We start from the raw sequence: 12,741 nt of genomic DNA on the forward strand, positions 1-12,741 counted from the left end.
CTGCTCACTTTCCATTGTCATGATTCTACCCTGAAAGGTACAACTGATTAGTTATGATTGTTAACCTTTATACTTTATAGCATGATTGTGTTAAATTCTCTATACTAATTGATGAGTAGGTGTTGATTCGTTTTCTTTATTAGCACCTGTGACAGTAATGCATCACTAATTCCAGGCCAGAGGAGTCGCATTTTATGCAATAACGTAATTAATAATAGAAACTAACATATTTTTGATGTTCTGCAACATTAAAAGAAAAAAATAAATAGATAAAGTGTATGGTATACTTTAAAAAATGAACATAAAAACAGGAATACATCACAAAAGGTATCAGTTTCAGTTGCTTCATTGCAGCACACTATTGTTGGTCATTTTCCAATAAGAGCATATGCTTGCTGTTTTAATAAAGCAAACTGCAGATTGCATTAGGATGGCTAATGTACTGTATACAGATCCTCTAAGGTCACTTTAGGTCATTCCTTTTACCTGAAAATAAATGTATTATTGTTTAATTATATAGCTTTATTCATGTCACTGTCATTTATTCAGTGATTTTGTGTTGTATGCAAAATTATATCCTCTTAAGCTTACGGTTTTACTCAGAAATTTTCTTCTGCTCGTTCATGATTAAAACCAGCTGCTGCTCTCAGTCATATCAGTGTGTTTATAGCAGCTCTCTCTGGAGGTAACAGATAATAAATAGATGTGTAAGCGATGTGGAGCTGAGAGATTTCGGCCTTAATGAATCCATCACTGGCGAAATCTGTGAGGCTGGAGGGTGATTTTTCACCCTTAAGAATATTAACAATAACACTTAATGGGTTTGTTTGGACAGGCGTCAGAGTCCGGGGCAACATTTTACCTCATCATAACAGCGTTAATATGCAGAGAATGAGTGAAGTGTAAACGTGCATATCTCACCAGTTAAGCCAAAGAGCTAATGTGTATGCGGTTACACAAATCAAGTCAAATAAGCTGTGTGTGTGTGTGTGTGTGTGTGTGTGTGTGTGTGTGTGTGTGTGTGTGTGTGTGTGTGTGTGTGTGTGTGTGTGTGTGTGTGTGTGTACTGCATGTAAATTATCAAACAAAAAGAAAATCAAATAGTTAATTATTAAGGATTTTTTATTTTATGGTTGATATGTTTGCATCACTGTTTAATAACCCTGTGATTTTTTTTATAGCCCTTTATACAGACAATACATGATTGCTTTAAAATATGACCACACTTTCTATAAGATATTTACAAAAAGTATTAATTAATAAATCTTAATAGTTGTTTAAAATGATTAATTATCAAAAAACTCAGAAAGAAAGAAATGAACAGAATACTGAAAAAAAGACACACACACACCTTAATTTCTGTTTATTAAAACAATAAAAAAAAAATCAGATTATGTTATTATTGATATTGATAATTATTCTTAATTTACTTTTCCAGGGAACATGCATCATAACTATGTTAAGGCGTGTTAAAGATGCCGGGACACTGACTCCTTTACATTTTAATTGATTGCACTGTTGAGTTTATTTCAGGCTAAATTACATCACAAGCGACCGACCAAATCGTCCAAGTACGACCGTAATTCCTCATCGTGTTCGTGGCCAGACGCTTATTAGACAATGTTTATTTTCACAACTTTGTGCTAACTATCGTTTATTTATTTTTGCTTTTGGTACGTTTTGCGTAAGAGGCAAAAGTCAGAAGGTGAGCATTCATTCATAAGGGGTTAGTAGGTTTAGACAGCCCCTAACACACGCACACAACGATTGTGGCTGATTTGCTCTTGCTGGATTAGCATTATCCAAAGACTTTGGAAAGAGACTGTTTGCTAAAAAATCTATGCTAAAAAAAGAACATTCTGTATATTCATTTTTATTTATTTTATTTTTTTTCTCTGTAAATTTTTTCTTTTTTTTTTGTATAAGCTGAATCATCAGCTTATACAGAATAGTGATTTTTAGTTTAATTTTAAATGTGTTGTGTAGAACTTACACTTACGCCATTTGGCAGACGCCCTTATCCAAAGCGACTCACACCTGCAGTTGAGGGTTAAGTGCATTGCTTAAGTGGCAGTGTGGTGGTGCTTGGATTTTACCATGTGAACTTCTGATCCAGAGTCCAATTTTTACCAATTATTTTTATGTACACATTTTCATTAAGTAAGCACTCTATCCTGATCAGCTTCTCCCATTAGGGGTCGCCACAGCGGATCGTCCATCTCCATACCCCTCTGTCTTCTACATCTGCCTCTTTCAAAACATCTACCTGCATGTCTTCTCTCACCACATCCATAAACCTCCTCCTTGGTCTTCCTCTTTTCCTCCATTCTCCTACCGATATACCCCATGTCCCTCCTCTGCACATGTCCAAACCATCTCAATCTCCTACATGCGCTGTCCCTCTAATAAACTCATTTCTAATCCTGTCCATCCTCGTCACTTCCAACAAAAACCTCAACATCTTCAGCTCTGCTACCTCCAGCTCCACCTCCTGTCTTTTACTCAATGCCACTTTTTCTAAACCATACAACATGGCAGGTCTCACCACAGTCCTATAAACTTTCCCTTTCACTCTTGCAGATACTCTTCTATCACATATTCGGATCAGTTTCATAATGAATTTCACTAAATTATTTTAACATCACTAACATCTGAGATGCTCTAAAGATTAGCATACGATGCCCAAATAGATTGAATACAAATGAAATGATTTAAGATTTAAGGGGTTTGATTTCTTTTGAGACATGTAAGGAGTAACAAACTCTTGAAGCATGGAAATAAGAAAATAATAAGCAATGAGGTGGTGCAATGAAGCGGGGTTGCTGCTACAACCCAAATAAATTAGTAATTTTGTATTTATTTTTTTACTTCTTATTCAGAAAGTTTAATTACTCTCTTTACGCTAAGACAAAAAAAAACACATCATGCTACAAAGAATACAGCTCTTGGGTAGCAAGAGATACACAAAAAATGCAAAAAGAATTGAAATAAATAAAATTGTTAGCTAAATGTAAAGTTTAATCAAACATCTCAGAGCCAAATGAGCCTGTATAATACATAACCTTTATCAACACGTCAAAAATTAAATCTTGACCTCAGAATGAAAAAGGATATTGAAAATGTAATTGTGTGTACCGTGACACCATTAGTGATGATCTGTCAATGCTGTCATTAACAGCCTGTGCTTGATTGCATCTGGATTCTGTGTGTGTGTGTGTGTGTGTGTGTGTGTGTGTGTGTGTGTGTGTGTGTGTGTGTGTGTAATTTCTGTGTCTAATTACTCATGTTTATGCCCCTGACATTGATGGATTGGGCCCTGAAGGTTAGGAGCTGGATAAGGATCTGGTGAGACATGTGGACATCAGCTGAAACTAAACACAACTTGCTGTCAGAAAGCACAGTCCAATAAATATACAGGTGACATTTTGAAGTGTGTGACAATAAAGGAGGGATTTATTTAACATTTATAAAAGGAGTCTTTTGTGTTAGCGATCTTTAGCTTTCAGAAGTGAAGCTGTAACATTATGGTGTAACAAAAACAGTCTGTTCATTGTTTTTATCTTTATAACTTTAATTGACACTGATTGCTTGTTCCATAAACATGACATTACATATCAAAACGGATGCAATATTGTTTTATAATATAATTCGCAATTATTAGGAAATCGCTGTGGGTATAAGTGGAATAAAACACTTTATGACATGCTTTTTTAAGAATATTACCAAATTTTGGAGGTTGACTGTGTATGCACGAATGCACTGATGTGATTTATTCCTTAACTATTTATTTATCTTCTTACAGTTTCGGAAGAGTTTAGTCAGAGGAAGACTGCGTTCATGTTGTTTCAGTCAGTCACATGTAATTCACAGTAAAGATCTCAGATTGTTCTTTGTTATCCACACAGAAGTGTGAGAGAGACCTCGAGACTGATGCAGCGATGTCTGTAGGTACAGTGTCAGGCATTGTATCTGATCTATAACCTAAATTAGATTGCTGATGAGCAGAAATAAGATTTTATAAAGAAGAGACAGCCGGGCCACAAGGAACTACAGCAAAAGATAAATGCTAGTTATCTCCTTTTACTAGCAATTAGCTGATTATTACTGACAGAATTGGCATTGACAGAGCAGCACAGCGAGATGAAAACCGAAGGTCAGCACTTTGAATATGGGACATTGCATGTCAGTCTGTTATTCTGCTGGATACTGCTTAAATAATGCATCAGCTTTGTAACACTTCACACACACGTGCAGCGCGCCACAGCAGGCCTGGTCCACCACTACTAAAACCCTGAAGTGTGCGTTTCAATAAAATATCAAACTAGTGCATCAGGGCTTTCTAGACTTTAAGAGAGGCTGCTTTTATGCTTTTTCTCTTACAGATGTATCACTGAGTAAAGGAAAATAGTTCACACACTGTGCATGCTGTAGACATAACCACACTCTTAGCAAGCTAACTAACCTAGTTAGTTGCAGTCTAGATTTATTATTCTGGGTCATTAGTAGTACTGTTGAGCAGAGATGGCAAAAGTACACACATTTTTCACTCAAGTAGAAGTACAGATACTTATGTTTTAAAAGACAAATACTTGTATTAGTGTCATGCTGGTAACTGGACCTCACATCAAATTTATATATTAATATTAAAGAATGTCAAATTTTGTTATCTAATAAATGTATCCAGGCTGAACATCCATCATATAGAACACAAGCAGAGAAAAGATGATGATCAGTTGATCAGAAATGTCTCTGTTCTCAGTCAGGTTTACATCGCTGACTCCCTCTGTCTCATCCATGTTAACCACATACTTTTTTGTTGCCTTCTGCCGCGCTTGTTAGCTTCATAAACTAGCCTACATCTGTGGTGTGTGGGAGCCAGAAAATGATACATCAATGGAATTGAAAATGTAAGAAGTAGAAAGTGAAAGTAAAAATGTGTCTGAAAAATAAATAGTGAAGAAAAGTACTGATACCAGAAAAAAATCAACTTACGTACAGTATTAAAGTATTTGTAGTTCTCATCTCTGGTGTTGACGAGGAATTTAATTGTTTGAAAGTGAGACGACACATCACCCACACACTGTTTTATTTTGTTATATTGCATCATAGGAATATTGAATACAAAATATTTTTGGTTATAACTCTTCCACAGTTAGGGTAACGGCCGCATTGCAAATAATTACATGTAAAAATGTGCACTGGTGTCTGGAAACTAAACTACACTGTTTTCATTATTATACAACCTTGAAGACAATGAAATATCTGTGTCTTTGGGTAGTTCCACTGGGTTCTTAACTTGAAATCATCGACTCAGTTGTAAGGTTCTACAATAAAGAAAAACTCTCTCTATTTCTAAGTGTGTATACTGATAATAGTCACATTTTATTGTTCAAATTTGACTATTTAAAATGATCCAGTTAAAGGTAAGAGGTTATCTATTGCTTTGGACCTCAGATGGTTGTGTAAAATGTTGTATATGCTATAAAGGAAAGCTGTAGGATGAGTGGGTATCAGTGATGTGAAGAATAACACACACCGGATTGTGCTGTTAGAGGGAAATCATGAAAATTAATTGGATTATTTACCTTTTTTAATATCTACCAGCAAAGTCTGAAGGGATTTATTCATCTTAAACCACACTGATTGGCTTACTAAAAGAAAAAAAAAATATTCTTATTATTTTATTGCAATTTATTAGCAAAAATGCCACAAAGTAATTTTAACCATTTACAGATAAATATTAAGTAATGGATCATCTACAAAACAAGCCAGTCCCTGTTCTCGTTTAGGTCATAGCAGATATAAACAGTTGTTTACTCACCAGCCTGCCAATTTTTTTTTTCCTGAAGTTACCAAGACAAAAAAGAAGACTTTCATGTGGTGGGAAACATACTGATTTTTACTACACACTGTCACTGGAGACATAAATGTTAAATAAACATTTATTTACAAAAGTTTTCACCATAACGAGGATATATATATTTTACCCTTATGCATTGTTTTTTTTTTTATTTCACTTATTGTTGTATTGTGCAGCATTTACTATACAAGACTCTGTGAATAGCTGTTATTAATGGAAGTGATAATGAATCAGAATGAGTGCATTAGTGTAGCAACTGTCAGAGCTTCTCATTTAATAATCCACTAGAAATAACTACGCTAAGCAAAATGATTTCCAAAAGTAGGTTAGAGGCAACGCCCTATTCAGCAAAACATTTTTGCACTCTGTTACCTAGATTAGACACAGTGTATCTGTCTATTCTCCTGCCCTTTTTCTAACCATCGCTAGAAAAACAATGGATATCTTTGGATCAAACCAAATCTGATTAACCCTAATTTAATCTCAGTCACAATTCCCATGAAATTTAACATCAAGCAATTTTATGACACAAGGGCAAGACTTAACGTCAGCTTTCCATCACACAGAAGCAGTTATGGCTGGTGCCTGAGCTCCTCCCACACGCCTGCAAGCGATGAGCGCCAAGGCGTCGTCTCTCTCTGTGCTTGGAACGCTGGCGGCACCGGGGCAGTAATTAATGAGACGCTGTTAAACAGTGATATGGAATCCCACATGGTAATTAGGAAGCAGCAGCATGGAGACAGGCTGGGTAATTAGTGTGCCAGGGCTTGGGCTCTGAAACGACATTTAACCCAGGCAGTGTGGCTAATGCGGAGAGGAAACCTATCCATCACTCTGAGTTATGTCAAATTACACAATTAGGCATCATCTGGGCTTTGGTTACAGTTTCATAATCTCATAATGATGCCATTACACTTTTATAAGTTATTATTCCATAGCAGCTGAAGCTGCTTTCTCAGGACAAAATCTCACATTTGCACCTTTGACCAAGAAACCATTCAGATAATATACAGTACAACAGCTTTTTTAATATTTATTCCTCATATGGACTTTCTAGTACAATTCTTTATATTTTACTTTTTTTTCATTATTTTTCATTCTATATATGAGATTTAATTAGATTAGATTAGATTAGATGCATCTTTATTGTCATTATTTATTGAGACAATGAAATGCATTTTCTCTCACTGCTATTATTTATTTAGTTTTTTATTGACTTGTAATAATAATAATATTAGTAATAATAATAATATTAAAGTTCATATTAAAAAGAATTAATAACAATAAGAAAAAGAAGAAGAATTAACCCTAATTTCAAGTTCTCAGACCACATTTATGTAAACATTACAGCACAGTGAAATTCTTTGTTTGCATATCTAAGCGATGTTAGGAAGCCCTAGAGTGACTGTTACGCACGGACGAGGCGGAAAGCGGAGCTGTGCAAAACCAGGGTTTTAATGACAGATGATGTAAAGTCCAATGAGCACTCACACAACCAGAACAGAAACCCGGAGCGAAGCGGCGAAAGCAAAAGGGCTGTATCGAAAGTAGCGTGGCGAAATAGCAAGCAAAACTGGCAGCAGAAAGGGAATCGTAGAGCTGATAGCTTGAGTCCATAAGGGCAATAACGGACGGTGTTGGTGGGAAGCGAAGCTGCTTAATATGGGAGGGAGTCTGAGAGAAGTCAGGTGCGCCGGGTTAGTAATCAGGCGAGAAGCTCCGTGTTGGCGGGGCATGTGCGGGCGGGAGTGCAGGGTGCTCCCTGACAGTGACAGCTTGGTGATTCTGGGGCTTGAACCCCCCTGACCTTCCAATCAGTAACCCAAAACCTTAACCACTGAGCTACAGTACCACCTCCCCAGACAAAAAGAAGAAGAAATGATAAAATAGGAAAAAAAAAAGTTGGTTGTTGTTATTGGTATTGGTGGTATTATTATTATTTCTATTGAATCTGAAATAACTCAGGAGGGAGTTCTGACTGAAAGTACATATGTAATTTGAATTAATTTAAATTTTATACACTGTTTATGTTTATTAAATTAAATCTCTACACGTGCAAACATCGTTTCCTCTTGCAAAGTTCTGCTGTTTTGAGGTTCTTTGTACATTTTCTGTTGAGGCTGAGGTTCTGTTAAAGGTTTCAGCAGATATGCTTCTTCAATCTTTTTTCCTTTCTCTCTCTCTTGAAAAGAGACAAACGTTCTTCTGCCAGCAGTTCCAGCAGCCTAATTATGACAGAAATCAATAGAGTTTGCAGTCGGCTTTCTTTTTATATGAAAGAACGGCAGATTTAGCATCGGTACTGTCAAGAATTCAGATCTTTTATTCCAGCAGTCATTCTGAATGATACAGATGGAGACATTTGCTTTATGTGGTTAGTTTTTTTACGATTTGAAAGAGGATTCCACCTGCAGAGCTATGTGCCATGAGCTCCGATTATCATTTTCTCCTCAATGAAAAACCGAACAGAAGACCTGAATGACACTAAATGGAATCTGAAGTGTTTTTTCAGCGTTATATGAAGCACTTCTTGGGGATTATGGATGCTTCTAGGTAGCTGCCCTGCTCACATTTCAGGAGATTGAAAAGTCTGGAATCGCAACCTTCACACTAATGTCACTTGTAGTCGCTTTTGTAGGTGTGTAACATCTATCCAGCAATTTGTGTTTGGTAATAACCAAAATGTACAGCTTACAAAACATTACTAATCACATTATAAATTACTTATTGGTTTTAAAATTTATTTTTATATAAACTCCGTTGTTGTATTAAAGTGGAAAAATGTGAAAGTTTGATTGACATGCTACACGATAAGCTATTGGATTAGCTTTTAGCAAATTAAAGCTAACTACTGCTACAAACCTGAACCAGAGACACCAACAATTGCCACTACTTTCTTCCAACCTTTTCATAATGTCTTTATAACTCACATAAAGTTCAGAAAATCTCAGCTTACATATCAGTGCATCGCTTTGAAATCGTGTCTGCACATCCGACGTGTATGTGTCTGAACACAGTGCAGTGTTTTGCTGCTTGTGCAGTGATTTCTCTCAGCTGTGGAGGATCCTCAGATCACTCTATCTTCCAATTTGCCCCAGTCTGAACTGCACTAAAGCTTATCTTGCATGTTTTTCACACCTTTTCTCTCTTTCGCCCTACCTCTCTCTCGTCTCTTATGTCGCAGGGTTAATGTCTCATCAGGTGAAAGCCTGCGGTAGTAAATTTCGGTGCCGTTCCTGAAGACCAAGTGCTGATCTACAGCTCAGTAATCTCCCTAAAGCTGAGCCCATTTCGATCTCATGCACAACAGTGTGATTTAAACCGGTCTCTGTATCTCTCTCCGCACAAATCATATCCTTGGACTGTCAGCTGTGAAATAAAGAGAATTGTTTTTTAACGGCGAGAGCAAGACGAGGAACTAGAACGTTTGTGACTTCTCCGCTGTAGAAATCTATCACCTGTGCCGTGGCATTCATGGATCGGGTGTGGAAAAGGGAATTAGGGAGAGATTGGTTTCTCGAGCTAGCCATAAGTCATCAAGTACGTTTTTTAGACTCTAGTCTACTTGTAATAGAAGTAGCTTGTCAAGAGCAATGAGAGGAAAAAGCCCAGAAGGTGAACTGCTACTCTATTTTCCTGTTTGTTTGCTTTCTGTAATGAGAGAAGTCTAAGAATGTGTGATGAAAGTGAATAGTCTAGGTTATTTATTTTGATTGCTTGATGATCAGACACATGTGCTCTTTGGCTTTTAAATCAATCAGCAACGTCTTTTCTTTTTACTTAGGTCACATCTGTGGGAAAAATGGATTTTGTTATTTGGTAACTTAGACACGAATAAACTAAACATACATTTTTGTATTAATGTTATTAATCAAATAATAGAATAACTTTTCATTTTTGTATGTGTACCTGTGATATAATGTTAGCTCCTGCTCTCACTCACTTTATACTTGATTCAGTATTACTTCTGGACAGAAAATAAAAATTGATTAACCCTTTTAATCTGCTATATTCCTATCATTTATATATAATAAACTATAAAGTTGAAATAGGATTAACAAGTAACGATTCCACAGAGATTGTGGATTTTTGCTCCTTAACTTTTTCATACCTTTGCATCACTAAACTTGTGATAAATAATAGTTTTTTCTTTGCATTGTCTTGCCTGAACAGACAAAGTCCTCATCTAATGCAGTAGATTTAGAGCACACAACGGTTAGAGCTGTGACATGGAAGAAACCAAAATAAATTTTTCTACAACAGATGTAGAAATAATGAGACATCATTATTTTATATCCTGTTTTGTTTGTTTACACGTTAAAAGATGGTGTCACTGACAATTTGTACTTCTTTTTTTCTCTTGGTGTCCCACCACAGATCACTTTCTTCATGTTGCTGTCTGCAGTCTGCGTGATGTTGAACCTGGCGGGTGCCATCTTGTCCTGTCAGAATGCTCAGCTTGTCAACTCACTTGAGGATTGTCAACTGGTGAGGAGACACTAAAACTAGACAAAGGATGGAACATGAGAAATAATAGTGATCTTATCTCACCTTCTCCTCACAGCTAAACTTCCTGCTCATTTAGTACCCTGACATTCAGCTCATGTAGATCCAGGGATTCTTGTATTGATTTCATGTATTGATTTTCATTTTAATTATAGATTTAACTTTGAAACTTCCATCACAATAATTTGCAGATCAATTTCTTTCTTTTAGTGTTGCAAGAATAGAGACTTTGACTTAAGATAAAATACAACAATGCAAACAGCAGAATTTATATAACTTACAAACCTGATGAAGTAAATTGGATTTTTCCATATTAAGTTATTAAAATATTTCATTTCTTGTCATTCTTTTTATTAATTAAATGTGCTATAACTTTCATATATAACATTATTTTACATTAACATATGCTAAAATTATACATTAAATATATAATTTTGAAATTCACAAAATGTTGATACCTTTAAAGTCTTAATTTGCAGTTTTGCTTTTTTTTTATGTTACTGCAGCTAAACCTTGTACTATAACACAAATCTATAATTATAGTCAAATAAATTTTATATGCTAACATTAGCAAGGATAAACACTTTCTTTCGGCTTCTCTTATTAGGGGTCACCACTGCGGATCATCCAAATTCGTGATCAGCATGTTCGATTTGGCACGTTTTTTAAGCTGGATGCCCTTCCTAACGCAACCCTTTCCATTTATCCGGGCTTGGGACCGGCACTAAGAGTGCACTGGCTTGTGCTAACATTAGCAAGGATATCTAGCTAAATAGCTAAAGACAGACGTTCTGGGTATTATGTCACAAATACTATCACAATTTATATTCAGGTATGTGGAGCTGTTAGCTAGAGGCTTAAGTAATTCTTGATCTCTTTTGAAATAACAAACATATACAAACACGCTCCTGGGAAAACAAGACACTGGGTCATAACCAAATGCTACATAGGAAGTGTTTAATGGCCCTAACAAAAAAATTGGTCAGGAAATTACCAGGAGTGAAACAAGTAGGTAAAGTTCTTTTATAACTTTCCCTTTAAAACTTTCTTTCGGCTTCTCCCGTTAGGGGTCGCCACAGCGGATCCTCCGCATGTTTGATTTGGCACATGTTTTTACGCTGGATGCCCTTCCTAACGCAACCCTCCACAATTTATCCAGGCTTGGGACCGGCACTGAAAGTGGCCGGGGTTGGGTCCCTGACCGGGGATCGAACCCGAGCCGCAGCGGTGAGAGCGCCCCATCCTAACCACTAGACCATTTTATAACTTTTCCCTTTGATTTTGGTAAATGTTTAAGCCTTGTAGATAAACTTGTTGCTTTTTACAGAAAGAAGACTCAGTATTTTTAAATTCAGTGTTGATGATGTCAAAGACCCAATACAGTATTCTGTATTAGCTTTAAATCTCAACTCAAACCAAACCAAAACATGAGCCTGATAGATTTGCTCTCAAGCCACTTTGAAAAATTATGAAAACTTGGACGCAAGCCATAATATTCTCCTTTAGCATTTGAAAGTAGCATTTAAACAGTGACTCAGGAGCTCTCAGGAGTGTATTTGTTTTATTCATTTGTTGTCAAGTCCATTAAAAGCTTTAGTTTTTGCCATCAAGTGTCATCAAGTGTAATACCATTAAATTAGATATACCTTCTCCTTAATCTAAGCCTGCACTGTAATAATGTCTGCATGACTAAAACCGAATGCCTTCAATACGATATTGTGTATTTTAATTAAAAAGTGAAATTTCATTGTCTCACAGAATTAATAATAGATTTTAAAGAGCTGAATTCTTATTTAAATTTGCATTATTCTCTTTGCACTCCAGAATTTTATCACTTTAACTTAACTCAGGCGCTCTAAATGCCGAGTCAAAAAGGTGAGTCTAAAATGGGTGAGTGGGAAACGTTTTGACATTTAACAGGAGTTTTTTGGTGCGTTTTTTTGGATAGGACTGTAGACTATCGAATGTCATTAGGTTGAATGAATAACGCAGCTGAGCATTCAAGGACTGCCTATTTCATCAGTCCAGTGGAAGCATTTTAGCAAAGGTTGAAATGCCACCCTGGGATTCTTCCTAACGCTGTCCATTCCGGTAAAATAACACAATGGATTAGAGAAAACTATCCAGATATTTGGCGGACGGTGCAGTGAATGGTGGACTGGCTCTGTGTTCGCACAATTGTGTCCTTTGGCACTTATAGAAAGGTTATATATATGTATATATGTATAAAGGTTATATATAGGTATATATATATATATATATATATATATATATATATATATATATATATATATATATATATATATATATATATATATATATATATGTCTTTAATATACTGTAAATGTTTATATTAAAGATCTTGTGAGGATTTT

General features: G+C 35.9%; 1 protein-coding gene across 2 annotated transcripts in view; it reads left to right on the forward strand.

The window, feature by feature from the left end:
* Positions 1-12,741, forward strand: part of fam189a1 (family with sequence similarity 189 member A1) — a 152,417-nt gene that overhangs the window by 101,954 nt on the left and 37,722 nt on the right. For both annotated transcript variants that reach the window (XM_083550873.1, XM_083550872.1), the window contains exon 3: positions 10,238-10,348. In XM_083550873.1, the coding sequence (XP_083406999.1) occupies positions 10,238-10,348 (111 nt within the window). The remainder of the gene's footprint in view (positions 1-10,237; positions 10,349-12,741) is intronic.

The sequence above is a fragment of the Silurus aristotelis genome (genome assembly GCF_946808225.1).
Source record: "Silurus aristotelis genome assembly, chromosome: 9".
Classification (NCBI taxonomy): domain Eukaryota; kingdom Metazoa; phylum Chordata; class Actinopteri; order Siluriformes; family Siluridae; genus Silurus; species Silurus aristotelis.